Source organism: Castor canadensis, unplaced genomic scaffold (genome assembly GCF_047511655.1).
Source record: "Castor canadensis unplaced genomic scaffold, mCasCan1.hap1v2 HAP1_SCAFFOLD_114, whole genome shotgun sequence".
Classification (NCBI taxonomy): domain Eukaryota; kingdom Metazoa; phylum Chordata; class Mammalia; order Rodentia; family Castoridae; genus Castor; species Castor canadensis.
Window position 1 is genome coordinate 190,770 of NW_027395343.1, and position 27,227 is coordinate 217,996.

At 35.8% G+C, this 27,227-nt stretch overlaps 1 protein-coding gene across 8 annotated transcripts in view; it reads right to left on the bottom strand.

Annotated features, from left to right (window-relative positions):
• The window catches only part of LOC109676084 (importin-11), a gene marked incomplete at its 5' end in the record, with an annotated part of 132,332 nt that extends 112,688 nt beyond the window's left edge, over positions 1 to 19,644 (bottom strand). For 7 of the 8 annotated variants that reach the window (XR_012444926.1, XR_012444925.1, XM_074064586.1 and 4 more), the window contains 9 exon segments: positions 591 to 638; positions 4,147 to 4,261; positions 5,747 to 5,796; positions 6,769 to 6,921; positions 7,616 to 7,808; positions 9,771 to 9,841; positions 11,352 to 11,400; positions 16,690 to 16,748; positions 19,512 to 19,644. Coding sequence is in view for 6 of the 8 variants with exons in the window: in XM_074064586.1 (XP_073920687.1) it covers positions 591 to 638; positions 4,147 to 4,261; positions 5,747 to 5,796; positions 6,769 to 6,921; positions 7,616 to 7,808; positions 9,771 to 9,841; positions 11,352 to 11,400; positions 16,690 to 16,748; positions 19,512 to 19,644 (871 nt within the window). 8 annotated transcript variants of the gene reach the window in all.
• Between the last annotated feature and the right edge of the window lie 7,583 nt (positions 19,645 to 27,227).

Sequence of the window (27,227 nt, forward strand, 5' to 3'; positions counted from 1 at the left end):
GTGTAATGGCACATGCCCTGCAATCCCAACACTTTGGAGGCCTGCCTGGGTTACCTGCCAAGTTCATGGCCAGCCTTGGGTACATAATGAAATCTCGTCTCAAAAAACAAAAAAGTTCAGTATCTGCTTCTAAATGGAGGCAGTATTTTGTGATATGGTCTTTGCTCATCTTTCTCCAGTATCATCACTCGCCACAAGCACTTACCTTCCATGTTCCAGTTAATGCAAAACAAGTCACACTCCAGCCTCTACAAGGGCTTGCTCCTCTCACCTGCAAGTCTTTCTACATACTGTTCAGTCACCCCTTGTACAGCTAACTTCTACTTACTCTTGAGTTCTCACATTGTGGTTCTTTAGGAATCTTTCCCTAAGTATAGAAAACTACCTTGTGCTTACCACACACTTACCTACCATTAACTGTCCTGTACAGTGTTATAATTGCCTGCTTACTTGGTAATCTCCCTCACCAGACAGTCCCTGTGTTTTAACTACTCATGTATTGCAACACAGCCTGCACAAAATCTACCACAAAACAGACCCTTTGTCCACTGAGTTAATACATATTTCTAAATCACATAAGAATAACATACCAGCATCTTTGATTAACAATGCATGCATATCTTCCACACTGGTGGGCTCTAAAATTAAAAAAAAAAAAAAAAAACAGTGAAGGTAAATAATATTTTTTTTAATTTAAGGTTTAGCTAATACATAAAAACATAAACATTATACATGTTAACAGGACAGCGTGTGATATTTTGATATCTGTGTATAGTGTAACGTTTAAATCAGATTAAACATCTTTCTTCAAAGGTTTAACATTTGTAGAAACATTCAAAATCCTTTCTTCTTTCTATTTTTCTAAAATGCACAGTACTTTGTTGTCAGATACAGTCATACAAAAATGTGCAACAGCATGCCAGAGCTACTTTCTCCTATCTGTCTGTACCTTAGCACCCGCTCATCAAACTTTGCTCACCTCTTACCCCTCCCAATTCTCCCCAGCCTCTGGAAACCACCATTCTACCTGCATCTTCTGTAAGATCAACTTTTTGTATTTTATGTGGGAGTAAGTTTAGGCAGTACCTGCCTTTCTATAGAAAATTATATTTTAAATAACATTTTATTGTTTTACTGATATTGTAATTAACAATTTATAATTATCTAAAACTATGAGGTAGAAAAAAGATGCTCTGACTTATTAATACAGTGTGGAATAATTAAATCAAAACTAGGGTTAATATTACTTATCATTTCAAATACTTAACAGCTTTGTGGTGATATTTCAAATGTTCTCTTAGAAATTTTGAAATGTGTAAGAACTATATGCACAATGGAGTATTAATCAGCCACAAAGAACGAAATTATATCATTCAGAAAAATACATGTCACTAGAGATCATCATGTTAAGCAAAATAAGCCAGACTGAGAAGACAAACATTAAATGTTCCCTCTCATATGTGGAATCTACTCCTTAAAAATGAATGACAACAATGTGAAACAGGTTCTTTGGAAGTGGGAACCAGTGGGATCGGGAAGGATGAAGGGGGATAAATATGGTTGCAGTGCTCTATACGCATATACGAAAATGGCCCAGCGAAACCTGTGAAATTCTTTTAAGAAGTGAGGGGAGAGGAATAAGGAGGTGAATTTAATCAGGGTACATCGTACGCCCATATGGAAATACAAGAATGAATAAAACCACTGAGCTTAATAAAACTGTGCTAACTATATTTGCCACGGTGTGTAATGGAAGTTTTAAGAAAGAAAAACTATCTCTCCCTCAACTTTGTACCGTTTGACCATCATCTCCTCATTCTCCCCATCCCCAAACGCCATTCTGCTCTCTGCTTCTGTAAGTTAGACTGTTTTCGATTTCACATGGAAGTGAGAACATGTGCTATATTTCACTGGACATAATCTCCAATTCCATCCATGTTGTCATAAAACACAGCTTCCCTCTTTGTTAAGACTAAGTAGTATTCCATGCTGTATATTAAATAAAGAGTGACAATAAAATGAAAAGTACAAACCGAAAGTGACAGTCACTATGAAATGTGACCACTTTAGAATAAGAAGTTTGACGGCCTAGGCTACTATTCATGAAGGAAACTAGCAGCTGACATGGAAAACAATTTACTTAGGAAATATTATCTCTTTAGAAAACCTTCTGAAAAGTTTTTTTCAAAGCACTCTGCTGCTGCCAAACATAAATCTTTAATCTTAATGTTCCAATCAGCTAGAATAAGCACAGTCCTAAACATGCAAATTGCTACAGAGCTAAAAGAAAACTGAACTCAGAAGTCAGCAGACAACAACCAATCACAATGTAATCTAAATAGCTTATCCTTCCTGCAGTGAATTAAGAAAACTAAACTGTGAAGAAAACACAAATAATATTAAAAAAATTCACAAAGTAACATAGACAGTATAAATACTATCAAATTTAAGAATCTGTAATTACACATATGTACATGGAAGCAATGCTAGGAATCTCCCTATATAGCTATCCTTACGTCAACTAGCAAAAACCCTTGGTCTGGGGAGTAATGACCAAAACATTGTATCCACAAAGGAATAAAATAAATAAATAAATAAATCAATCAATCAATCAGTAGCAGGGCCAAGCAGCTCTTTCTGTAATCCCAGCCACCCGGGGTAGAGTTCAGGAGGATCAAAATTTGAGCAGGGAGTGTTCAACACACCCCATCTCAGCCAATAAAATGGTGAGTATAGTGTATAGTGGTATGTGCCTGTCATCTCAGCTATGCAGGAAGGGTGAGTAGGATATCAATCACTGTCCAAGCCAGCCCAGACAGAAAATGGAAGGCCCTAGTCAAAAAAAATACCTAAAGCAAAAAGGCCTGCAAGCATGGCTCAAGTGGTAGATGGTAGAGAGCCTGTCTAGCAAGAACCAAGGCTCTGAGTTCAAGGCCCTGTGTTCAAGCCCCAGTACTACCAAAAAAGAAGAAGAATAGAAAAAAAAGAAATCAGTAACTTGTACCCTACAAGTTAACCCGTAAGTACAAAAATGCTCAAATTATCTTTAAAACAAAATGGGCAGATAGCTCATTTTCCCTCCTTGGCTTATTTTAAGTAGAATATTGAGCTTCTCAAAGAACAAAAGCTTACTCTTACCACAAACAAGATCAGGAATCTCCTTCCCTACAAGAGATTCTCTTGCTGTGTGTCCTTGCATTTCTGCTACTCAGCTCTTGATCCTATACAGCATGATTCCTGTCCCAACTAAATGGGTAATCTATTCTCTCAAAAAGATTCGACTGCCTTCCACCTCATTAAAGCATTTCACACACTTCCCACTTCCGACAACATGCTCTTCACCAGGATACACTTATACTTCCCTTCACACTTCTGGGATATTTTCTGACCTCACTTTTTTGAAGGACCTTTCACCTCTTCCTCTACGTATGCATAAAAACCTTAGATTCTGTCTTTGAATCTCTTTTCTCTCCTAAGCTTCCTGATGCGCATGCACAAAAAGTCTATTTCTGTCTTCCCTGTCATGACGACTCAAAGGTCAGGAGCACTTTTGGCCCCTTTCCCTTTCCCCACATGTTTCATCAGTCACCAAAGTCAATCCACCATCAAATAGTAAGTAAGTATGTCAGGCACTGGAAATAAAGAATGAATAAAACAGGCATGAACAACGTGCCCTGGAACTTACAGTCTAGCAGAAAAGTCAAAAACATAAATCAATGTTCATTAATGGTTAATCAATTAATTACTTATGTATAAAATGCAATGATCAGATATCTAAAATTTGCCTCATCCTCCTCGTGTAAATCCATCACCTTCTTCCCATTCCCCCTAGCACTGCTCTGAGGTAGTACTTTAACTTTTCCGCTATTCCCTCAACCTGCTCTAGAGAGACAATTTCCCCAAGCAACATGACTGGCATTCTGCATGATGTTGTTGTCATGTTTACAACAGCAAAATCTAACTATCACATTCCAAATAATAATTCAAGGCCTATCTCAAACACCATCCTTGCAGGAAAAAAAGACATTCAGTCATTGTCAAAGTCATACTCATTATATGACCTACGAGATAACACATTGCACACAGGCTATTTCAGCTGACCATTAGTTAAATGGATCAATAAAATTATCACAAAACATACCTTACCTTCAAGTGTTTTCATCATTTCTAGAAGTACAGGAGTAAGAGTTTGATTATATTCACGGAATATATCTATAAATAGGACTTCAGTGCAAGGCTGGAGGGAGGAAATGACAAATTTCTAATAAAGAGAATCGTATATTGTATTGATTATTACAATAGAAGCAAAAAGCACTCATTCTCCTAACCCTACAATTCTGAAACATTTCCAGTTTTTTATTTCATTTTATTTTTGTTAATGTAAGACTCCCGAGGCTGAGGGTGTAGCTCAGTGAAAAGAGTACTTCCCTAGTATGTATGAGGCCCTGAGTTCCATCCCCAATACAGCAAAGAGAAAAGAAAAGGATCACTACTTTTTTTGTGGCACAATGGAAAACAAGGGCAAGTTATAATAATTTAATTCATAACAAGCAGAAGCCTTATTTCATTATTTTAATCACTTGGCATCAAGCACTCAAAAATAATTTTTCTGTGGGCCAAGTGTGCTGGCTCCTTTTGTAGCCACACTCTTTTATAGTTCAGCACTATAAATGATAATCTGTACAATGACTTTAAAGAACTCATGAATTCACTCCACTATCAAAAGAACCATTTCTTTTAACAAACACAAACACCAACAGAAATCAGTTAGCTACATTAAAAAAGCAATCACTATTTGATTCTTAAAAGTGTTAAGAACATTATAATTAATCGTTTACAGTATTTTGCTTTACGCTTAGAAAGGAATCGTATAGCCATACATGCCGAAATATATAAGGGTTAAATGACAGTGAGATAAGTTTGCTTAAAACACTGGGGTGGAGGACAAGATAATCCATGCAAAACTAGATTATCGTGAAAGGCTCATTAGATATCACTCTGTTTTCTTTTTCTTTTCTTTTTTTTTTTTAATGAAAAATTACAATTTTATTGAAATACAAACTCTGTTTTCTCATATGATTGTTCTTACCCATAAAGAAAGAGAGAGTTTTTAAAAATCACATTACATGTTTAGAAGTTGTGGTCATTTCTCAGGTTTCTAATCCTAAACTTCTGAACACTATCAGATAGTTCTAAAACACTATCATAGATTTATAGAAAACCAGTAACACGATATGTAAAAACAGGTTTTAACAAAAACACACCTCAATACCAACATTTTATAAATCTTCCTAAAAGTAAAACATGTCATATAAATAGGATGCTTTTAAAACATTCTCTAACTGATAGCAATGTGCTGGTCTCTGAGAATCATGCTACTTGGTAAGAGAAATAAGGTATGGAAAATAGTTTTATTAAGGAAATATTTAGAATGGGGTGGGGGCGGGGGTGAAGAGAGGTCTTTCTAGCCAAAAAGTGGTAGCTTTCACTTGCAAAAACACTGTCCATTTGTGCAATGACGATTATTTCCCAAACAACCTCACTAACAAATGAGGATGGTTTCAGTTTGGAAATGCTGATAATTTAGTTAAATAATTTTTTATTAGGTACACAGTTTCTTCCAATTATAAAGTTTCCTACCTGTCTAACTAAATGTTTGGAATCTTCAACACAGTGTCATTCTCCACTAAGAGTTTTTGAAGGACTAAGCTTTTCTCTGTAGAGTTTTCTTTCAATTAATACTTACCCTCAAACTGTATTTCCAAGAATCCCCTCCTATTTCTTCCACTGCTGCAACTAAAAACATGACAGATGATGCTCTCCAGAAATGTGATAATGATGCTTTCAAACATTTCATTTTGGGAAACAAAGATTTCAATAACAACGATATAATATTTCTGTGAAGACCTTTCAGCACTAAACGCAAATACTTGAGAAAACAGGTCTTACACAGATGTCTTTTCTGTGAGCTCCAAATCGCACATACGTATCTTATGACCACCTATCACCTGCTTATCAAATCCATAGGCATTCTCACTTTGACCAACAATTCTTTATGGAAGAGAGCTCTAAGCACCTATGTTTCCAGAGTACCTATTACAGCATCACTACCACTCTGAGAATCATTTCATTTCAATACAGTAATCTTGTTTTTCAAGATAACATGATTAGTCATACTTTCCATAAATGTCCTCTATGTATTTGTATTTAAAGTAAAATATGTCAGGACTCTCAATAACCGAGAGACTCAGTGCAAGTGAAAAAGCAAATTGAAACATAAGATTCTAGCTAGGAAAAAGCAAACAAAAAAGAGGGATATGTCGTGCAGTGTTATTTATTTTCTGAATAAAAAGAGAAGGAAGATAAGCATCCCCAAAGTTTCATCCCCCTGTACAACTATTATATGAGGATAACATTTTTTTAGTTTTTTTTTAAAATATGGAATGAATCAAGAAATAGAAACTGACTGACAACACAGATGAATTTATTTTCTATTTTTGTTTTAAACTGTATTTATGAGGAAATCTAAAAATTAAAGGGTGTCTTTCTAGGCAAAATTTTCCATCATATTTGAAGGAAGTCACTCACTTTCTGCTTCTCAATTTATTCTAATGCGTAAGACAAAAGGTTAATTTTGAAAACCCAAGATTCCCTGATTAAAACTCTCACATTAAAATACAGTATTATTATACCTATCATTCAAAGAATTATCTGTTTCTGGAGGAGAGAGGCAAGCCACGCAAAAACTGAAAAAAAACTAATTCTTACTGAAGCCTTCTGGATCTTCTTCCCACATTGTCAGCTCTTCCTCAGTTAATAAAAAATAATGAGAAACTAATCTTCTACATATCTCTGTCAATGTGGGATATGTGAAGAATGCCATCTTAATCTTATGGGCTTCAAGCGTTTCGGGGCTGCTGTCTAGAAAAATAAAATTTCCCAGTTACTGGTACAGGCAAACATTCTAAGTTAGATTATATAACCAAAATGAAAAATACACTCTCACGGGAAAACGATATAATTGGTTATCTTTTTAATGTGAGCAAATTTCAAAGATACCCTTTCCTTTATAATACACCTACATCAATCCAGCTGTCTTACCACTACAGCTTGCACATTACTGTGCTATACTATCACAATATTTCAAAGTGACCTCTCACTCTCACGCTCTCCCCACCCTTACCCAACAAGACCTCCTCATTCATCTTGGTTCATATACACATAAATGAATTCTCAATAAAATAGCAAACAATTTAGCCTGTCTTCAAGCAACCGGACTTTATAGAAAATCAGAGAAAACTTCTGATTATTCAACTGAGTACAACACTAGCTGCAGTGGTTATTGGGGAGTATATAATTCTTAAAAATCTCGAAGCTTCAGCCAATCTTCTATTGTACTAAAAAAAGACAGCTTACGAAACACACTGTGTAGTTTCTTAAAAGTTGATATTCACATATTAAAGACTGTGATCCTTTTCTCTATTTCTGTCACGTCAACAGTTTATTTTTCAGACTAAAATAGACAAATTTCAAGAAAAATTCATAGAAAATAGTAATTACTTCAAGGATTAGAATAAATAAATGAAAAGGGGAGAAAAAACTAATAGAATATTACCTTCAAAATATTTGGATGGCTTATAAGCAAAATTTTTGACAATCAGTTTAATAAGATTCATGCATTGGACAATGAATCGTTCAAATGTAACACCTTCACCAACTTCTGTAAAAACATAGCTCACAGAAAATTCCAGTGATCTCTGAATTAGAGGAGTAAATGAAAAGGGATGTTGATCCAAGAAGTCCAAAAGCTATGAAGAAAAAAATTAAAACATAGTTTTTCCAAATCCAAACTGGAAGATAATCACTTGAATCATAGATTTACCAATGCATAATTCCAAGCTTCAAGCCTTGCTGGGGACTCTCTCTGTATGCAGGTTTGACTGTACCTCAGAATGTGGATTTTCCCACTTTATATCACAGAAAAAGAATTTACTATTATTTCCAATAAAGGAACCAAAACAGACCCACTTCATGTTTAATTTGATAACAATGGGGGAGTGTAAAACAAAAAGCATTAAGTATACAAAGGTAGACTTTTTCAAAGTAATAAGGGGAACAGTAAAAAATAATTCTGCCTTTCCTGTATGAACTGTATTTCAACGTATCAAACACTTGCTGAAGGAGATTTCCCCTTTACAGAAGAATTCCAGCTAATAAATACAAAAGGAACAAGAGAGAGAGAATGTAATCATTTTGTAACCTGTAACTAGATAATGGATCTCGAGAATGATCATGGAGAGGGGAAAGGCTGCTGAAGAGTTCCCACAGCTCACCCCTCATGTAAGTCCAGCCAAGTGTCATGTTCCTCCCTGTGACGCAACGTGAGATACACAGCACCACCTATGGAATGCTCGTCATTCCTAGCCTCTCCCACAGTAAAAAAACCTGGATGACCAAGCCCCTAGATCTAACTATAAATTGATAAGATACACAGGAGGAGGAGTGTGGAGACAAAAGAAAATGTTAAATAATACATGAGAAAACACTACAGGAAGTTACCTGTTACTTCAACAAATAAAAAGCCAGGGGAAAAAACATGAGAAGATAACTGACACCGTTTGAGCCAAATCAAATAAACCAACCCGAAAATTTTGTAAGACAGAAAAATCTGAAAACTAAGTAGATATTTAAAACATATGAACAAGTCATTTCTATTTTTAAATGTGATTCAGTGTGTTAAGTTCATGTTTTTAAAGAAAAATCTTACCACTTTAATGATACATACTCAAATATTTACCAAAAACATGATATAAGGGCTGGTGGAGTAGCTCGAGCGCTAAGATCGCCTGTCTAGCAAGCGTGAGGCCCCGAGATCAAGCCCCAGTGTCGTAAAAAAACCAAAAAAACCAAAACAAAACCAATGATATACTTTGGATTTGCTCCACAATAATCAGCGAGAGTGAAGAGAGGGAGGAAGCATGCAGATAAAACAGAACTGACCATGCTGATAATTGCAGAAGCTGAGTGATTACTTCACGGACACTCAAAGTTATTCAGTTCTATTTGGATCCGTGTTTAAAGTGTCCCAATTAAGGGTTCCCCATCCCCCTGGGTTTTTGAGATAGGATCTCCCTATATAGTTCAAGCTACTCTTCAATTTGTGCACTTTCTGCCTCCACCTCCTGAATGCGGGGATGGGAGGCATGTTCCACCATGCACAGCTTTAAAAGTTTTAATAAAGTCCTACAGATCGTGAATACAAATTTCTCAACTGAAATTATTGCTGTCAACATTTTCTTTAAAAATACATAAATAAATAAATAAACTAGAGTTAAGAGACAGAACTGGAAAACCCAGTAGGTTAGTAATCAATCAATATGTTTTCTAAAACAAACCATCTAAATAATACCTTTAAATTTTTTACGTATATAATTAACATATGGATTGGGACTGTTGGTAGGAGAGATGCAAGAAAGTGTCAGTGAGACACACTGCCCAGCCCTACAGATTAACTTCCTCAACCCATTTTGCTTTGCTTTGCTTTGCTTTGCGTCAAGGATCTAGGTTAACTTTACACTGGACCTTAGAAACTTAAGTCGGCTTTTGCTGCTGGGACCACTTGGAATGTAATAAATACAGACAACTAAAGCCGGGTACCGGTGGCTCACACCTGAAGTCCTAGATACTCAGGAGGCAGAGATCAGGATGTCTAAATCTGAGCATGGGTATTATATTTAGGAAAACATACTTAAGATAAAAAGAAAACTTACCACTTTAGTAAAAAGGATGATGGCCTTTTCCAGTCTATTTCTACATACATTATCTGTACCTATACTTCTGCCTGGTAAAAATACATTTCAATCATTAGAACACGATTTTAATTAAATTCTATAAATTCACAAGGTACCAAAACATTTACAAAGTAACACTGAGATACATTTTTGCATATTTTGCATTATGAATTAATTATTTAAAAAGCAGTAACAAGATTGCACTTAATAATAGACCCTGGGATCAATAGTGCCACATTGCACAAGATTAACCATAACTGAAACCATTTTAAAGTAAATGGACAATTTTAACAACGAGTCATGAATCACCTTCTCAAAGACTCAATCACTTGTGGTTGATGTATTTTTCAAGTCACATTAAGCATTCAAAGACTAACATACTTAGTATCATTTTCCCCAACTTAGAACAAATTTCTTCTGACAATTCCTCTGCTATAATTTTGTACTTTCAGAATAACACCCATCAGCCCATCAACTTGCTTGCTCTCTAATCATAATCTCCACAACTGCTTTGTCATTTATCTCATCTTGCATTCTTCCTTCTGCTACTCCTGTAGTGATAGCCACAGAAAAATGATCTTTCTTTCTTTTCAAATTTACTACATAATACAAACTGTCTTATTTATCTCTGCATGTACAGTGCCCAGGAGAGCACCAGGCAACAGGTTCAATAATGTTTTTTACTAAACTGAAAACAACTGACTGAAAACAATCATAAAAAGTGAGATTAAGACTCTCCTCAACGTAACAAATCTCCAAACACACAAACCCCCAGGATATGCACGCACGTGTGTGGGTCCTAAGGAAAGGTTTTTACAATCACACAGGAGAGGATAACGCACAGATCACCAATAAAATGTAATATAACACAAATATAGACCGTCAATAAAATGTAACACAGAAACAAATGCTAAATTCTCTGCATGGGGGTTGGGGAATAGAGGATTACAAAGCATTCCAAAGATAAATGAGCGGGTTCATGAATAAGGAATATACACAAAAGTAACTGAAAGAAATTTATTATCTCAGAGATAAGTGAACCATACTGAAAGAAATAGAGTCTACAAGAAATCTAAATACCATCTGAGATATAGCGTACGCTTAATATTGTTCAACATATAATTGTTGTGGATGTTTGCCTGAACAGGGGGAGTAGATGGATAGTGACAGTAGAAATTAATGAAAGGAATGAACATCCAAAATAGGTCTTTTAAAGAAAAATCCTTTTCTCTACATTCAGGATAAGGCAGGTATATGAAGACAAAGCTAACCTTCTCATCTAACTTCAAAAAATTAATTATCAAGATATCAGATAGCAATTTTAGCTATATATAAGATCTGCCTGCCACAAAGAGCTCACTCAGACTGTTCAATGAATGGGAGACTCAGACAAAACAGTCTCCAGATTTGCATATTGGAGAGCAGAAACTGTTAACAAATGAGGACTCCTCATTAATCTTTATTAATCCTTCATTAATCCTAGCCTTTAATCAATAACGAATAACCTCTAATGAATAACATTTCTATAGTAAGAGTTCTTACTCCAAGGGAAATACTTACTGCATTCCAAAAACTGTTTCAGACGTTCAAATATTCCATGTAAAAAGCCCTAGAAAAGAATAAGGTACCTCATTTATTCTGTTACAAACGTTTACCTTGTACTTTTTTTCAGGGATACTAAAACGTATCTAGCATATCATGGTAGCACAGATTTGTAATCCCAGGACTAGGGAGGCTGAGGCAGGATCGAAGTCAGGCTTGGGCTACACAGCAAGACCCAGTCTCGAAGAGAAAAAAAAAAAAAAAAATCCAAAACCTAATAAAGTAATAACATTGGTGGAGCTGGGGCAGTACTAGGGACCAAACCCAGGGCCTCACACTAGAGTGTTGCTAGGCAAACACTCTACCACTGAGCTACATTTCCGGGCCTTTTCATTTTGAGATAGGCTCTCAATAAGTTATCCAGGCTGGCCTAGAACTTTCAATACTGCTGCCTCAGCATCCCAAGCATCTATGATTACAGGTGTGCACCATCACACCCAACAATAATTCATTATTATAAACCCATCTTCCACAAGAAAATAACTATAGATACTATACTTATATGAAAAGTATACTTTACTCTTCAGTATCTCATTTCAATTACATAAATCACAGTGCAATAATTTTAAATTATTCATTAATTATTCTATGATGCCACTAAGCACTCTCAATTCTTCAATCTGTTTAATTTTTTTTCACGGCCTTACCTTTTGACATACTGTTTGTCTATATATTATCTGGCTCCACACACTAGAATGTAAGCTCCTTAACAGCTACAACTTTGTTAACTACTCTAATCCAGAATCCAGGAAGAACATTTAATAATAAGAAGTACTCAGTAAATGAGTAATTGGTACCACTTATTTATTTTGCAGCACTAGGGTTAGAACTCAGGGCCTCCTGATTCCTAGGCTCTACCACTTGAGCCATATCCCCAGCCTTCTGTACTTTAGCTGTTTTTCTGATACTACTTGCTGTTGTTCCCTGGGTTGACCTGGACTCTGATCCTCCTACTTGCACCTCCTACGTAGCTAGAATTACAAACCTGCACTATCATGCCTAGTTTTTTGTTGAGAAGGATCTAACTTTTTGTATGGGCCAACCTAGAACCACCATCTTCACAATCTCTTCCACCTCTCAAATAGCTGGAGTTACACACATGATACAGGGTGCCCAGCCCTTGGCACCAGCCGTTTAAACCACAGGTTCTTAAACTTCAAGCATTAGACACATTGGCCCTTACATACCAGGAACCAGCTTGGTCTAATAGATCCTTTTTTTTTTAAAATATGTGTTAAGACATGTTATGAGTAATTTACAGAAGTAAGTAAATATGAAGGGACAATAGAAAACAAAAACTTAGTAAGAACATATACATAGCAACTTTTTTGGGTAAATAAGTTTACCTTGGGTGTATAAACATCCTAAAAGATGTTACATGCTCTTTCAGCAAATGGGATACGGTGGATTTGTAAAAAAGTATTGGACGATAAAGGTCCTTTCTAAGGAACGATTAACTCTAGAATGCCTCATCTCCTCTTTGTCCTTAGAAATACACTGTTAATTCATCACTCCTTGAGTTTGAGAAAATTCAACTAGGATATCATCATCTGAAGACTTATGATCTGGGATTTTACATAGACGATCAATTTCACTATCATCTGTCTAGGGCGCTGCTCTCAGTCTGGAACATCCAACCTCTGAGTCATCTAAAATGTAGGGAACAGTTCCTCTGTCAATTTTCTTCTCTTTGCCATTTCAGCGAGGAAACGAAAAATTCTGAATTCTCAACTATGTTAAATAAAAGCTAAGAGTAGATTAAAGGAATGGTGTTTTCCATCTGTGTTAAAACAGCCAAGATGCCCCACCACTGACGAATGGATTAAGAAAATGTGGTATCTATACACAATGGAATTTTATGCAGCCATGAAGAAGAACGAAATGCTATCATTCGCTGGTAAATGGATGGAATTGGAGAACATCATTCTGAGTGAGGTTAACCTGGCCCAAAAGACCAAAAATCGTATGTTCTCCCTCATATGTGGACATTAGATCAAGGGCAAACACAACAAGGGGACTGGACTTTGAGCACATGATAAAAGCGAGAGCACACAAGGCAGGGGTGAGGATAGGTAGGACACCTAAAAAATTAGCTAGCATTTGTTGCCCTTAACACAGAGAAACTAAAGCAGATACCTTAAAAGCAACTGAGGCCAATAGGAAAAGGGGACCAGGAACTAGAGAAAAGGTTAGATCAAAAAGAATTAACCTAGAAGGTAACACCCACGCACAGGAAATCAATGTGAGTCAATGCCCTGTATAGCTATCCTTATCTCAACCAGCAAAAACCCTTGTTCCTTCCTATTATTACTTATACTCTCTCTACAACAAAATTAGAGATAAGGGCAAAATAGTTTCTGCTGGGTATTGAGGGGGTGGGCGGGAGAGGGAGGGGGCGGAGTGGGTGGTAAGGGAGGGGGTGGGGGCAGAGGGGAGAAATGAACCAAGCCTTGTATGCACATATGAATAATAAAAGAAAAAAAAAAAACTTCTTGGAACACGATGCAATACAATGGGCAGCACAAGTAAACTACAAAAAACAATTAATTTCACTATTGATTGCATCATGCTTTTGGCAATTCCATCATTCTCCCACTTTCCTATTATTTTTGTCTTTGGAGGAATAATTGACAATAACATCGTGATAATTTCTAGAATAATGAAACAGCAAAAAGGTTCAAAAACATAAGATCACTAAGGTCCCAATATGCATCTTAAATCTATAGAGGGGTCCAATGGTCCCCTATGGTAACCATAAGCCAGAAGAATGTTACTGGGTGGTCTTTTTTTTCAAAATAGAACAACTGTATCAGTCAGCACTCTCCAAACAAAGTAAAAAATCATAGAGACCATCAATTTTAATAAGTCCATCCAGAGAATGTATAGAATTATAGACTGCTGACTAATCTGTAGTCCAAACAAAGTAATTTAACTAAGGCTTCACAGTAATAATAGAACAAAAACTCAAATTAAAATAACCATTAAACTGTAATTCCCAGAGCGCTTTACTTGCCAAGCTCATTATAAAAATCATTATCTCTCTTAATCCTCACAACATACCATGAGGTTGGACTATTATCTCACCTCCATATTGCCAAAAAGGAAAATGAGTATCAAACAGGATAAGTAAATAACCCAAGTCCACACTATCAGAGAACGGCCATCTTTAAGATGCAAATGGGACTGCCTCCTGAGCGAAAAATCTCAATACTATATAAGCTCTGCAGCAGCTTTTAAATTCTGTTATTTTTAAGATCTTTATATTACTTGAAAAGTACTTAACTTCTACTGGTCAATGTATCTTTACTAATACAATAAGACATATACAACAGCAAAGGCTGGCATATAATTTCAGAGACAGAGAACAGACTCAAAACAGAATTCAAGAAAAAGAAAATAGCTTACAAGATTGTGAAAGTATCCACTGAAAACCACTATTCTACCTTATAAGAATATAATTCAAATCAATCTGCTTTCTCTGGGGGAAAAAAAGACAAACACAATCTCCTAATGTCACTTTAGGAGAAAGTCATATTACACATGCTACATGTACTTTCTGACATATACGCGTTCATTCCGTAGATAACTCCTAAGCCTATTATGTAGGAAAGATTGTTCCAAGCTCTGGAGTGAACAATGAATAAAGCAAAGTCCCTGCCTTCATGGAACTTACGTTGTAGTGAGGATATGCCCAATTGGTTTCTAGAAAATCTTTGCCAGCAGTAGAGCCATTAAAATGTATCAATGTTTAAAACTGAGGCTGATGTATCTTTTTTACATATCTTCCAGCAGCTTCGTTATCTGTATCAATTTTGTAATTGTGGGTATACATTAAGTCAACATTTACATTTCTAGGAATGTATCCTAAACATATAACTTGCTAAGTATCTGACACAGGCACTAAATATTGGTTCCAGTACCTTTTCTCAATGATTAAAAACTGAAAACATACTAATGTATCAATAGAGAATTAGCCAACAAAATTATAAGAATACTATGTTAATTTATCAATTAAAAAGAGTCTGACAGTAATCATACAAACATACCATACAATCATTAAAAAACATGACATAACAATATTAACATGCTTAATTAAAAAAAAAAACTACTTTTTTCAAGTGGGTAAGGAAGCAGCATGTAAATATGGTCCCATTTATATAAAACTGAGGAAAAGAGAATACATGGGGAAAATGTCTTAAAGGATACTTATAAATTTTAGAAATACCTCTGAGTAGTAAAATTATAAATGTTTTTGAATTCTTTTTTGTAAACTTTTAAAAAATAAGCATGTACATTCTTATGAAACAAATGATTTTATATATATCTATATATATAGATATAGATATATATACACACACATACATATATACATATATATATAATTTATTAGTGGGTTTAAAACACAACCATCACTTTAATTGAAATTCTACCAATACATAAAATATGTTAAATATTTCTTTTAAAAAAAGTGGCTCTGGTCAAATCTCCCTTAAGGGATGTCAAAAGATGCAATTAGATGTATTTTTCTTTGATTCTTACAGTCTCCAAAGTAAATTCATGGGAAGCAGTATCTCAGCTGAAAGAAATTCATTATGAAGATACACATCAGAATATGTACAAATCTCACTTCTTTTAAGGGGGGAAATGCATCTTGGAATAGTAGATCATCATATAACAACAGTGTATACATCACAACTTGTACGGGTTTATCTAAGGTTTTTTCCTCCTATGTGTCTGTGATTTTTTTTTTTCTGTTTTCTTCTTTTTTTCCTTTTTGCTGTTATTGTTGTGCTGGAGGTCAAACCCAGGGCCTCACACAGCCTAGAGGAAGCACCCTATACTGAGCTACATCCCCAGCCCCTATATTTATTCTTCAAATTCATTGTAAACAAGATATATTAATGTCATGATCAAAGGGAAATTTTCACTTTTAAATAGGGAAAACATTTAGGCTATAAATACTAATACAATGTTTAGATAATGTTAAAATAGCATTCAATTCACAGGAATTCATTTTCATTTCAATTCAAATTAACATTATAAATGTAACAAGGCATGTTGAGAACTATCCTGGGCCTATTTCCTCTCCTTTGTACAAAAGTCACTTTGATGTAGTCAAAACATCAGAAATCTAAAAATTGATTATAACACAGGCAAAATGGTAAAAAACTAGACGGTCACTTACCAAGAACTGTTTTAAACAAATTCACGATAAAAAGAATACAGTTTAAAACATTCAGGAGAATATCAAACACTGTCCCCAAGTCACAAGGAAGAAATTACTTCTATCACTTACCATCACCTCCATATTCTTATGAGGTTCCACAAATCCATAAACAGTTAACTTACGCAGCACTGAAAAGTAAAAGGAAGCTTTATGTGAATCTTATCTTTCAGCTTTTATCCCACTAAAATCACCATTATAATAGACTCTGAATCACAAAATCTAATCAAGTTTCAAGGTTAATTTGACTTCCTACTCTCTCATTTAATTAAAAAAAAAAAAAAAAAAAAAAGAACTGACCCCTGGCCATTTGGTTGGGCACTTAGTGGGAAAGATGGAACAAAGGCCAGTTCTTGTGACTCACAAAAGCTTAATTTCATTAACTGTTAGTACTTCTTACTTGCAATAACTGAAATTGAGGTAATCTCTTCTACAAGCCTTAAGATATGATTTAAATTAAAAAAAAAAAAAAAACTTTCATTCGGTTTTAGGCTACATAGAAACATAGTATCTCCCTAAAAAGGATATAAGAATTAAACTCTATTTCCAAATCTGTAATAGACTACAGTGCTCAACTATAAGCATCACATCTTATAAGTAACTCTGAGAAACTAGTGTGCACAGAGAGACAAGTGGACTAACACATCTAAAGTCAGATGTGTTAGATTTAAATCCTTTCTTCAATGTCTATTCTATAACCATATAAATTGTGCAAATTTTCTAGATTTCACTTTCTTTATCTATAAATGTGGTTAACAATCCTATCTCATAGACTTTACTAAAGGACTGAATAATATAAATACATATAACACTACAATTTTGCAATGATAAGGATAAGAACAGGAGCCAAGGATTTAAAGCCACTTTATTAAATAAGCATTGCTATCTATATAGCTAAAGAATTATCCTTTAGATAATGTTCATGAGGTGAAGCCTAAAGACTGCATTAAAATGAAGTTTAGAATATGACTATCTACAAGACCTTCTACCAATATAAAAAACATCAATTATATGCAACTCAGGTGTTACTATGTCCATACTACCTGGAAGGTCCTTTCTTTCTCCTTCATTGCTAGTTAATGTCTACTTTTCCTTTAAGATTGTAGCTGAAATATCACTTTCTCTGACAAGTCTTTTCTGACCCTGTCATCAGTTACCATAAGCCTGTAAAGCTGCTATCATGGATGTCATTATACATGTATGTGTGTCCATTTTATTACATGTGTCTCCTCAGGATCAAATACCTACAAAGTTGTTGAATGAAATAATGAATGCATGATGTCTAAAAGATACTAAATGCACTTATTGTAAATTCAGACAGAGATCACATGTAACAAGAATCGTGGTCCCACTTATTTCTTCATTTAAGACAGAAATTTACAAGAATAATATTTTCTATGACGGTTTGCTTTATAAAGCTCATGTATGCTCAAGGCCTTGAGATGAGGAGGTAGTGAAAAGCATAAAGCAGGCTAAGAAAGAGTTAGAGCTACATTCCTCTGGCTCAAAAGTTCGATTTTGAAATCAGGAGGGCAAGAAAACCCTCTAATCAAAAGAACTCCAAAAATCATTAAATACTGTATAATCTACAAAGTCATCTATACCCAGACTTATGTTAACTTCTCCTAATTCTTTCTGTGAAACCATTTCACTCCAAGGCCTTTTAATTCCTTCCTCAAAAGATGGTGACAAGCCAGCTGTGGTAATACATACCTGTAACCCCAGCTATTTGGTAGGCAAGGCAGGTGGCTTGTGAGTTCAAGGTCAGCCTGGGCAAAGTTAACAAGGCTCTCTCTCAAAAAAAAAAAAAAAAAAAAAGGTGGGGGCTGAGGGAATGGCTCAAGTGTTAGAGCACTGGCCTTGCATGTGGGAGGCCTGGGTTCAATCCACGCCCCATCCAAAAAAGGTGGTGACAACATCATCTCTGCTCACTTGTATAGCCACCAGTGTAATGAATTTTATTTATCAACAGTCAGTTAAAATCATTCCGTATTTGTTTACAGACTTTGCCAAAATGTGCTCAAAGTTTGGGGGTTGTACCTCCCTCTGTCTGGTCAATCCAAGTGATAGGGTTGTGCCAAGAGTACATGGTAGGATTCCAAGGTATGAAGGTGAGCACGATAAAACAGTTTATAAATGAAACTGAGAAGAATGCACAGTGAGTTGTACTAAGAAACAGGTCCTATGAGATAAAACAGTAACAACAAAATAACTACAAAAACAACAAAAGAAAAAACTAAGAGTCTTAGCAACCAGAACTGGTGCCAGGAGAGAGACTGGAAGACAAGGAGAATGAGACAAACGGGTGTTGTAGGAGGTCAAGGAACCTCAGAATATATTCATCAAGATAATTGACTCAGCTCATGGAAAGTGAAATGGAAATTATACTTCAGGAATGCTCATAAGCAGAGTGTAAGAAGGCAAAGGCTAAGATTATCATCCCTCTAAGCATCTCCTAAAAGCCAGGTAAACCCGAGGCACAAATGTGAAAGATTAACTTTCCTAGGGAAAAGAGGACTAGAAACCCAAACTCAACCAAGCCTCAAGACTTTAGGGAAGTTAGCAAGACAAATGATAAGTTTAAGGGCCAGAATAATAAAACGTACAAACAAATATTGAAGGTACATGCAAGGAATATATTCAGAGGCAAGAGGCCACAGTAACATGAATGTAAGTTATCTACTTCAACTGACTAGATGCTTTCATAAGTTAGGTCAGGGTAGAGGAAAAGTTATTTTCACAAAAGAAAACCAAAGACCAATAAGCCTTTGTATTCCTGGGAGAAATTAGGTGCTTATTTTTCCACTGCAGTCAGGAAAAGGAATCCATCCAGAAGATGGTGACTTTTCTGAGGTATGCCATTTCAAACATCAATATATCAAACTTAATAGTACCTTTTAATGATAGTAGAGTTCGTTCTAGTGAACTTAGAAATGCAGCTTCATTGCCAGAAGAAAATTGTTGCAGGAATGTGTCTGTATGGTGATTCCACAGAGAGCAGGCAAACGTATAAATTCCAGAAGCTAACTGCAAAGAAATGTGTTCAACTACAAATCAGAACTACAAAACAAAACATTTTAAGCACACATTTTCTGTGAGATCTGAAATAGTCACAATATCTATGGCATAGTAGCAAATATTTTTAGCCAAAATGCACAATTACCAAGTATAGTTTACACTTGCTATCACTTTAACACACACACACACACACACACACACACACACCCCTAAAGTATTAGTTTCTTTCTACAGGTTTGGAAGTTTACATACATGTCATAGGAAGTATTAGTTTCTTAAAACAACACTTACCCTAATGTCTGCATTGCAGTCTGGTATGTTCTATTTTTACTTTTTTTGCCCCCACTAATAGACTGCAATCCAATTTTTAAAAAAAAAAAATGATTTATGGATGTCACGCAGTATGTCAGATCAACCAATACGCTATACTGTGCTATAAAAAGTAGTCAAACTCTCTGTGTTCCTCCAGTTCTGTCTATATGACCTTTGGGTATTTAAGGCTAAGAACAGGCAAACACATATGGTTTCTGAGGCTGTGGTCCTAATGTGTACCAGTGTTTAAAAACCTGACTCTTGGACTGGGGTGTGCTCAAGTGGTTATAGCACTCGCCTGGAATGCATGAGGCCCTCGGTTTAATCCCTAGAATCACAAAAGTACACCTGACTCTCACACTGAGAATGTAGCAAGCCTGTGCCTCCAAATGTAAAGCAAAAACCCACGGTATCTTCAGTGTTTTTTCAAAAGATCTTGTCGCAATCCAGCTGAACCTACTGGCCACGTACTTTCAATAAAAATTGGACAAAAGTATATTGGAGTGGTAATGATTACAGTACTTTAGAATAGTTTTCCTTATTCAAGACTATGTAAGTATATCATTTTGACTAAACAATGTATTTGTAGATTAGGCATCAGAAATCAGTCAGAGATGTAATCCAGTCAACATAAATTTTTCTATGAAAAACTCAAATTTCATTTTTGTTACTTTAATTTAGTATTTTCGATGGCCTGTGCTATAAGTTTAGAGAAGCAGCTTCTCTACTTCCCTCTGTAACCTTACATATCACCACATAGGACACAGAGACAAAGGCTTTCACCTTAGCTACTCAAGAGTTTTGGAAAACACAAAAGAATGGAAGGCTGGTAAGACACTACCACAAAACTACCTCCATTCACCTCCACATCTCTTCTGTTAAGACAGTAATCAGATAACTTCTCAGCAGCTCTTACATAATCAGAAGGTATAAAGGTTTCTGCTTCGCTCCCCTTAAAAACACAGCTGCAGAATATAAAACTATTTAGCTGCATTCTAGAATTAGCTTCTCAACAATGGGGTATCCCATAACTACATTGGAAAAATCCATCTCTTTTGTTTCAGTGTCATTCTTTCTGAATAGAAAACAAGGACCACAGGAAGCTGGTACCTCTGGCTACCTTCCTTTCTCTGTGCAAATTAAGTAAAAAACTACCTGAATCTAAAAGCGGCTCACTGGAGCTTTACCAGCTAATTCAGCCAGGACTAGGCTTGGCCCTCCTTTGCCTTGTGTGCATACTTGACGACTGGGCCAATGACTACTTATTAAGCCACTGTTGTATATTCTCAAATATACATGCATAATTTTAAAGAGTAATTACAGCCAAAATATCATCATGATCATTCTATCAATACAGTATTATAGCACAAGTGACAGTATAAAAAGTTATAGGCTAAAAGTGACATCTTCTCTGGAACTAATGCAAAGTAATGAGAATCATATATTCCACCTAATCAGAAGGGAATAATCTAAAGAAGAAAAAAAAAGGCATTACTTCATAAAATGTGTAAGCTAAAACTTCAAACAAAATTAATATTTTTCTTAGTAAACCAAGCCCTTTAAGTGGCTAAAGTGTGTCCAGAATTGGAAAAGCCCATCATTGTATCTTTATTACACTTACTATATAACATATATTATCCTATACTTTCTCAAACATGAATTATTACAAAAACATTTTGTCAGCCAGAAGAACCTGAACAAAATAGGAACAGTAGGATTGAGAGGGAAAAAAGAGGTGAGAATTCTACTAAAGCTCTAAAGTTAAATTTTAAACCAAAGTATCATTTATTATTAAAGCAAACAATTCAACCAAAAATCAGTGAAATCTATAGCACTGGCTGTAATTTTTAGATCCATTTTGTATTTGCCTTTATGCAGTAAGTAAAATATAACCCAAAGGATGCCATGTCCAAATTTCAAGACCACAAAAAAAGGTTTTATTCTAAAATCAGTCCCTTGCTTCCAACAAATGACAACTTGAATCATTTCTAGCCCTTCTTTGCGTCTCCTCCTCCTCATGACTGCTTGTTTAACATTAATTTTTACACTCTGATTCTATTAAAACTGCTCAAAAGGTTTGTTTTAGAAACAACAGAAATGGTGTCAGTGTTATATGAAGTCACTCGAATTCTTTTAAAAGGTATTTTATTTTTGGAGGCCTGGAGGCATGGCTCAAGTGGTAGAGTGCCTACTTAGCAAGCATGAGACCCTGAGTTCAATCTCCAGTACACCAAAAAAAAAAAAAAAAAAGGTATTTTTACTCTTGGAATGTAGCTCACCAATAGAGCAGTTGCCTAGCATACTATAGGTTCCAGGTTGACCTCCAAAAACACAAAAATGTAAAATAAAATAAAAAGTATTTACGTAAAGATGACATACAATAAATAACATTAACAGAGTAATAGTAGACATTTATTGAACCGTACTCTGTATAACACTACTCTTAGTCTTTACCCAAATCAGTTTATTCAATCATCACAATCTGAAAAAAAAAAGTAAGTATTATTATTGTTTCCCTTTTACATTAAGAAAGCTGAGGGACTGCCAGGAATAATGAATGACACATGCCTGTAGTTCTACCATTTGAGAGGTGGAAGCAAGAGGACTGAAAATGGAAGGCCAGCCTTGGAAATACAGCTAAGACCCTGCCTCAAAAAAGAAAACTGAGCTGGACAAGGTAGTGCATGTGCATAATCCCAGCACTGGGAAGGCAGAAGCAGGAGATCATGAGTTTCAAGCCAGCCTGGATTACATAGTGAAATTCTACTCAAAAGAAAAAAACAAACCAAAAAAGAAAAGAAAAGAAAATTGAGGCATAAAGAGGTTAAGTCACTTGTCCAAGAGCAAACAGCACAATTAATAAGAGGAAAGACAAGGGTTGAACACAGGAAAGGCGCTCAGAACCAGAACCTGCATTACTGCCCTCTTTATTCAAATGCCTCTTAATTCAGTAACTAGCAAATAAAGTTTAGTTACATGCTTCTAAATAGGATTCCTAACTGGCCTGCGACTCACAGACTTCCCTGACTATTGCCGTATCACCCGATTTTAGAAAGAACCTTAATATGTGAGTATAGACACTCACACACCACACCTCCCCCCACACCCTGCCACCCCACTGCCGCCATCACCACCATCACAGACATCTGATCAGGTTCCTCACCTCCACAATCTCCCAGAGATGTCTGATCATACTGGCCTGCCTTCAGCAAGAATTCTGTTAGGTTGATTTGGCCAGAAACTGGCTCTTTCCACCTCTGATGTTTCCTCTTAGTTACTTTCCAGCTACTAACACCTCCCACAACTCACAACTCCCACATCCTCAGCTCCTTGGCTATAAATTGCCACATTTCATTGTATTCAGAGTTGTGCCCAATCTCTCTCCCCTACTACAAAACCCCACTGTAGTAGTATCTTCTAAATGCAGCCTATCTTTGACAAGTGTTTGAATAAGTTTTTTCTTTAACACCTTTCAGTCCAACTGAAAAAGGAGGGAGACAGATATAAAGGAAAAAACCACTGGCAACTACTGCATATCCACAAGCTATGCATAACCTTTCTCTGTTCCACAAAACATCAACTGATGTATGCTTATAAAAGGTTCAGGTGGAGAAGAGAAAATAATGAAGAAAGCAAGTAGGAGGAATAAACGTATTTTCCACATCTTGTTCTAAAAATGTGGGGGAAAAAGAAATATTCAGTGAGACAATACGCAAATAAGCTTTTTAATAAAACACTCTAAGTACTGCCTCATGAAAACCTCAAATGCTTGCAGCTTTTTCTATTTCTAAACAAGAAGAAACAGTGCCACCCAGTGACTGCTTAGTGACTTTAACTAAGAAGCACAGACTTAACGCCTTGTGTAAAAAGCAAACCATTAGATTAAGTTTCATTTCTTTTAGCATTTCAAATGTTTCAAAGATTTTTAGCCTCAGGACTACTACCCTTACAATTTCCCTTTAAGAAAAGTTAGCATCCAAAACGTTTTAAGTCAAAGTCACGTAACTCATCACTAATAACCCAGCAAATTATAGATACTGAAACCTATTTTAGCCTCACTCTAATCAGTAAGCTACATGAGCAACAAGTATAGAAGGTGGGACACTCTACAAGACAACTGACCTAGTTTCTTCAAGTCAATGGCATGAAAAAGGAAGAAAGAAAAAAAGGGATAGGGAAGAATATTACTCCAAATTAAAAGATTTTTGAGACACACAACCCAAATGCAATGTAACCACCTTATTAATTTTCCTGGCTCAAGCAAACCACTTTAAAAATTTATTTAAGAATAACACAGCAAGTTGAATTCAAGAATTAAATGATATTAAGTCACTATTTTTACTATTCTTAGGTAAACAATAAAAATTAAACAATTATTTAAACAAACTTTTTGGCAACAAAAAAAGAGAATTACTAGCCAATCTCATTATTGAACATAGATGGAAAAATCCTCAATAAAATAATGGCACACCGATTTCAAAAGCATATAAAAAAGATCATAGACCATGGCCAAGTCAGCTTCCTTCCAGAGATGCAAGGATGGCTCAAATAAGAAAATCATTAAATGTGAAATACACCTTATTAACAGAAGCAAAGACAAAAACCACTTGATCATCTCAACAGATTCAGAAAAAGCCTTCGATAAAAGTTCTGTTGAAACTAGGAATAGAAGGAACGTACATCAACATAATAAAGGCTATATATGACAAACCTATAGCCAACATCATACTTAATGGGGAAAAACTCTAAAGTCAGGAATGCCCCAAGGGTTCCCACCCTCTCCATTCCTAGTCAACATAGTCTCGGAATTCCTACCCAGAGCAATAAGACAGGAAGAAGAAATAAAACGAATACAAATAGGTAAGGAAGAAGTCAAACTATCTCTTTTCACACATGACATGATCTTATACTTAAAAGACCCAAAAAACTCCGCCAAAAAACTTCTAGATGCCATAAACAGCTTCAGCAAAGTAGAAGAATACAAAATCAACTTACAAAAATCAGTAGCCTTTCTATACGCCAACAATGAACAGATCGAGAAAAAATACAGGAAAACAATCCCATTTACAATAGTCTCCAAAAAAAATCTCAAATACCTAGGAATAACCATAACAAAGGATGTAAATGACCTCTATAAAGAGTACTACAAACCACTGAAGAAACAGATCGAGGATGACTACAGAAAATTGAAAGACCTCCCATGCTCATGGATTGGAAGAGTCAACATAGTAAAAATGGCTATGCTACAGAAAGCAATCTACACGTTCAACGCAATTCCCATCAACGTCCCAATGACATACATCACGGAGATTCAAAAATCAACCCTAAAGTTCATTTGGAAGCACAAAAGATCACAAATAGCCAAGATAATACAGAGCAAAAAGAGCAAGGCCGGAGGTATCACAATACCTGACTTCAAACTATACAAAGCGCCATACCAATAAAAACAGCATGATCCTGGCATAAAAACAGATTGAAGACAAGTGGAACAGAATAGAAGACCCAGATATGAATCCACACAGCTACGCCTGCCCACCTAATTTTTGACAAAGACATCATAAACATACAAAGAAGACAAGACACCCTCTTCAACAAATGTTACTGGGAAAATTGGATATCTGCCTGCAAAAAACTGAAACTAGATTCATGTTTGTCACCCTTACAAGTGTCAACTCAAGAGGATTAGGGACCTTAATGTGAGACCTGAAACCTTGAAGCCAGGACAGGAAAGAGCAGAGAACACACTGAAAACAATAGGCACAGGCGATAACTTCCTTGGTAGAACTCAGGCTCAGAACTAAGAGAAAGAACTGACAAATGGGACTACATGAAATTAAAAAGCTCCTGCATAACAAAAGAAATGGCTTCTAAATTGAAGAAGCCACCCAGAGAATGGGAGAAAATCTTTGCCAGCTATACATCAGACAAGGGACTAATAACCAGAATATACAGGGAGCTCAAATAATTAAAGTCCCAAAGAATCAATGACACAATAAAGAAATGGGCAAATGAACTGAACACAGCCTTTTCAAAGGAAGATGCTCAAATGGCTAAAGAACACATGAAAAAAACACACAACATCCTGGCCATAACAGAAATGCAAATCAAAACCACATTAAGATTCCCGCTCACCCCTGTCAGAATGGCTACCATCAAGAACACAAACAACAAATGTTGGCAAGGATGTGGGGAAAATGGAACCCTCATAAACTGCTAGTGAGAACGTAAGCTAGTGCAACCACTATGGAAAATAGTATGCCGGCTCCTTAAACAGACTAAAAATAGATGTGCCATATGACCCAGGAATACCACTCTTAGGGATATACCCAAAGGAATGTGAGTCAGCTTACAACAAAGACATCTGCACACCCATGTTTACTGTAGTGCTATTCACAATAGCTAAGCAATGGAAACAGCCAAGATGCCCCACCACTGATTAGGAAAATGTGGTATTTATATACAATGGGATTTACTCAGTCACAAAGAAGAATGCAATGTTGTCATCTGCAGGTAAACAGTTGGAACTGGAGAACAGCATCTTAAGTTAGACTCAGAAGGCCAAAAGCTGCCTGTTCTCTCCCATGTAGAATACAGACCTAATACAAACACAGAAATAATATGAAACACTGGGCACACTAAGGGGAGGTCATGCACAGGAGGGTAAGGTAAAAGAAGGAAACTATGAACTTGAATATGGGTGATATACTCTCTATACAAGAAAGAATACAGAAATCTTAAACCAGCTGAAACCACCATAAGAAAGGGACTAAAGTAGAATGTAGATAATAAGAACGATAAACCAATTGGGGGCATAACACATATATACGTGGAAATACCACAAGGAAACTCCCTGTACAGCTACCCTTTTTGCAAACAAACAAAAATGTCATGTTTTTCTTTTTCTCTTTTCTCTTCTGCAAAGTCAGAGAACAGCAGGACAGAACACGTCTGGGGCGAAGGCAGGGTGTTGGTTTGCACCAATGCAGAGGTAAGTGTAAAACCTACAGCTCAGATTGTATGACTCACTACAGCACACTCTCCAGGTCTCTAAAGTCCTTTAATCTTAGCAGCAGAAAAAAAAAATAATAATGTTTATACATTTCTTCAGAAAGGTCTTCCATAAGTTGTTACATTTTCTAAACAAATAAATAAAAATCAGATAGCTACTGTATGGGTATAAAATAAGTCAGCCTCAAAGGAGAGCTGACTTATTTTATAAGTTATTTTCAGGCTTCTTCTCTTTCCTTAAAGTATTTCCTATTAAAAGGTTCTACTTTCCT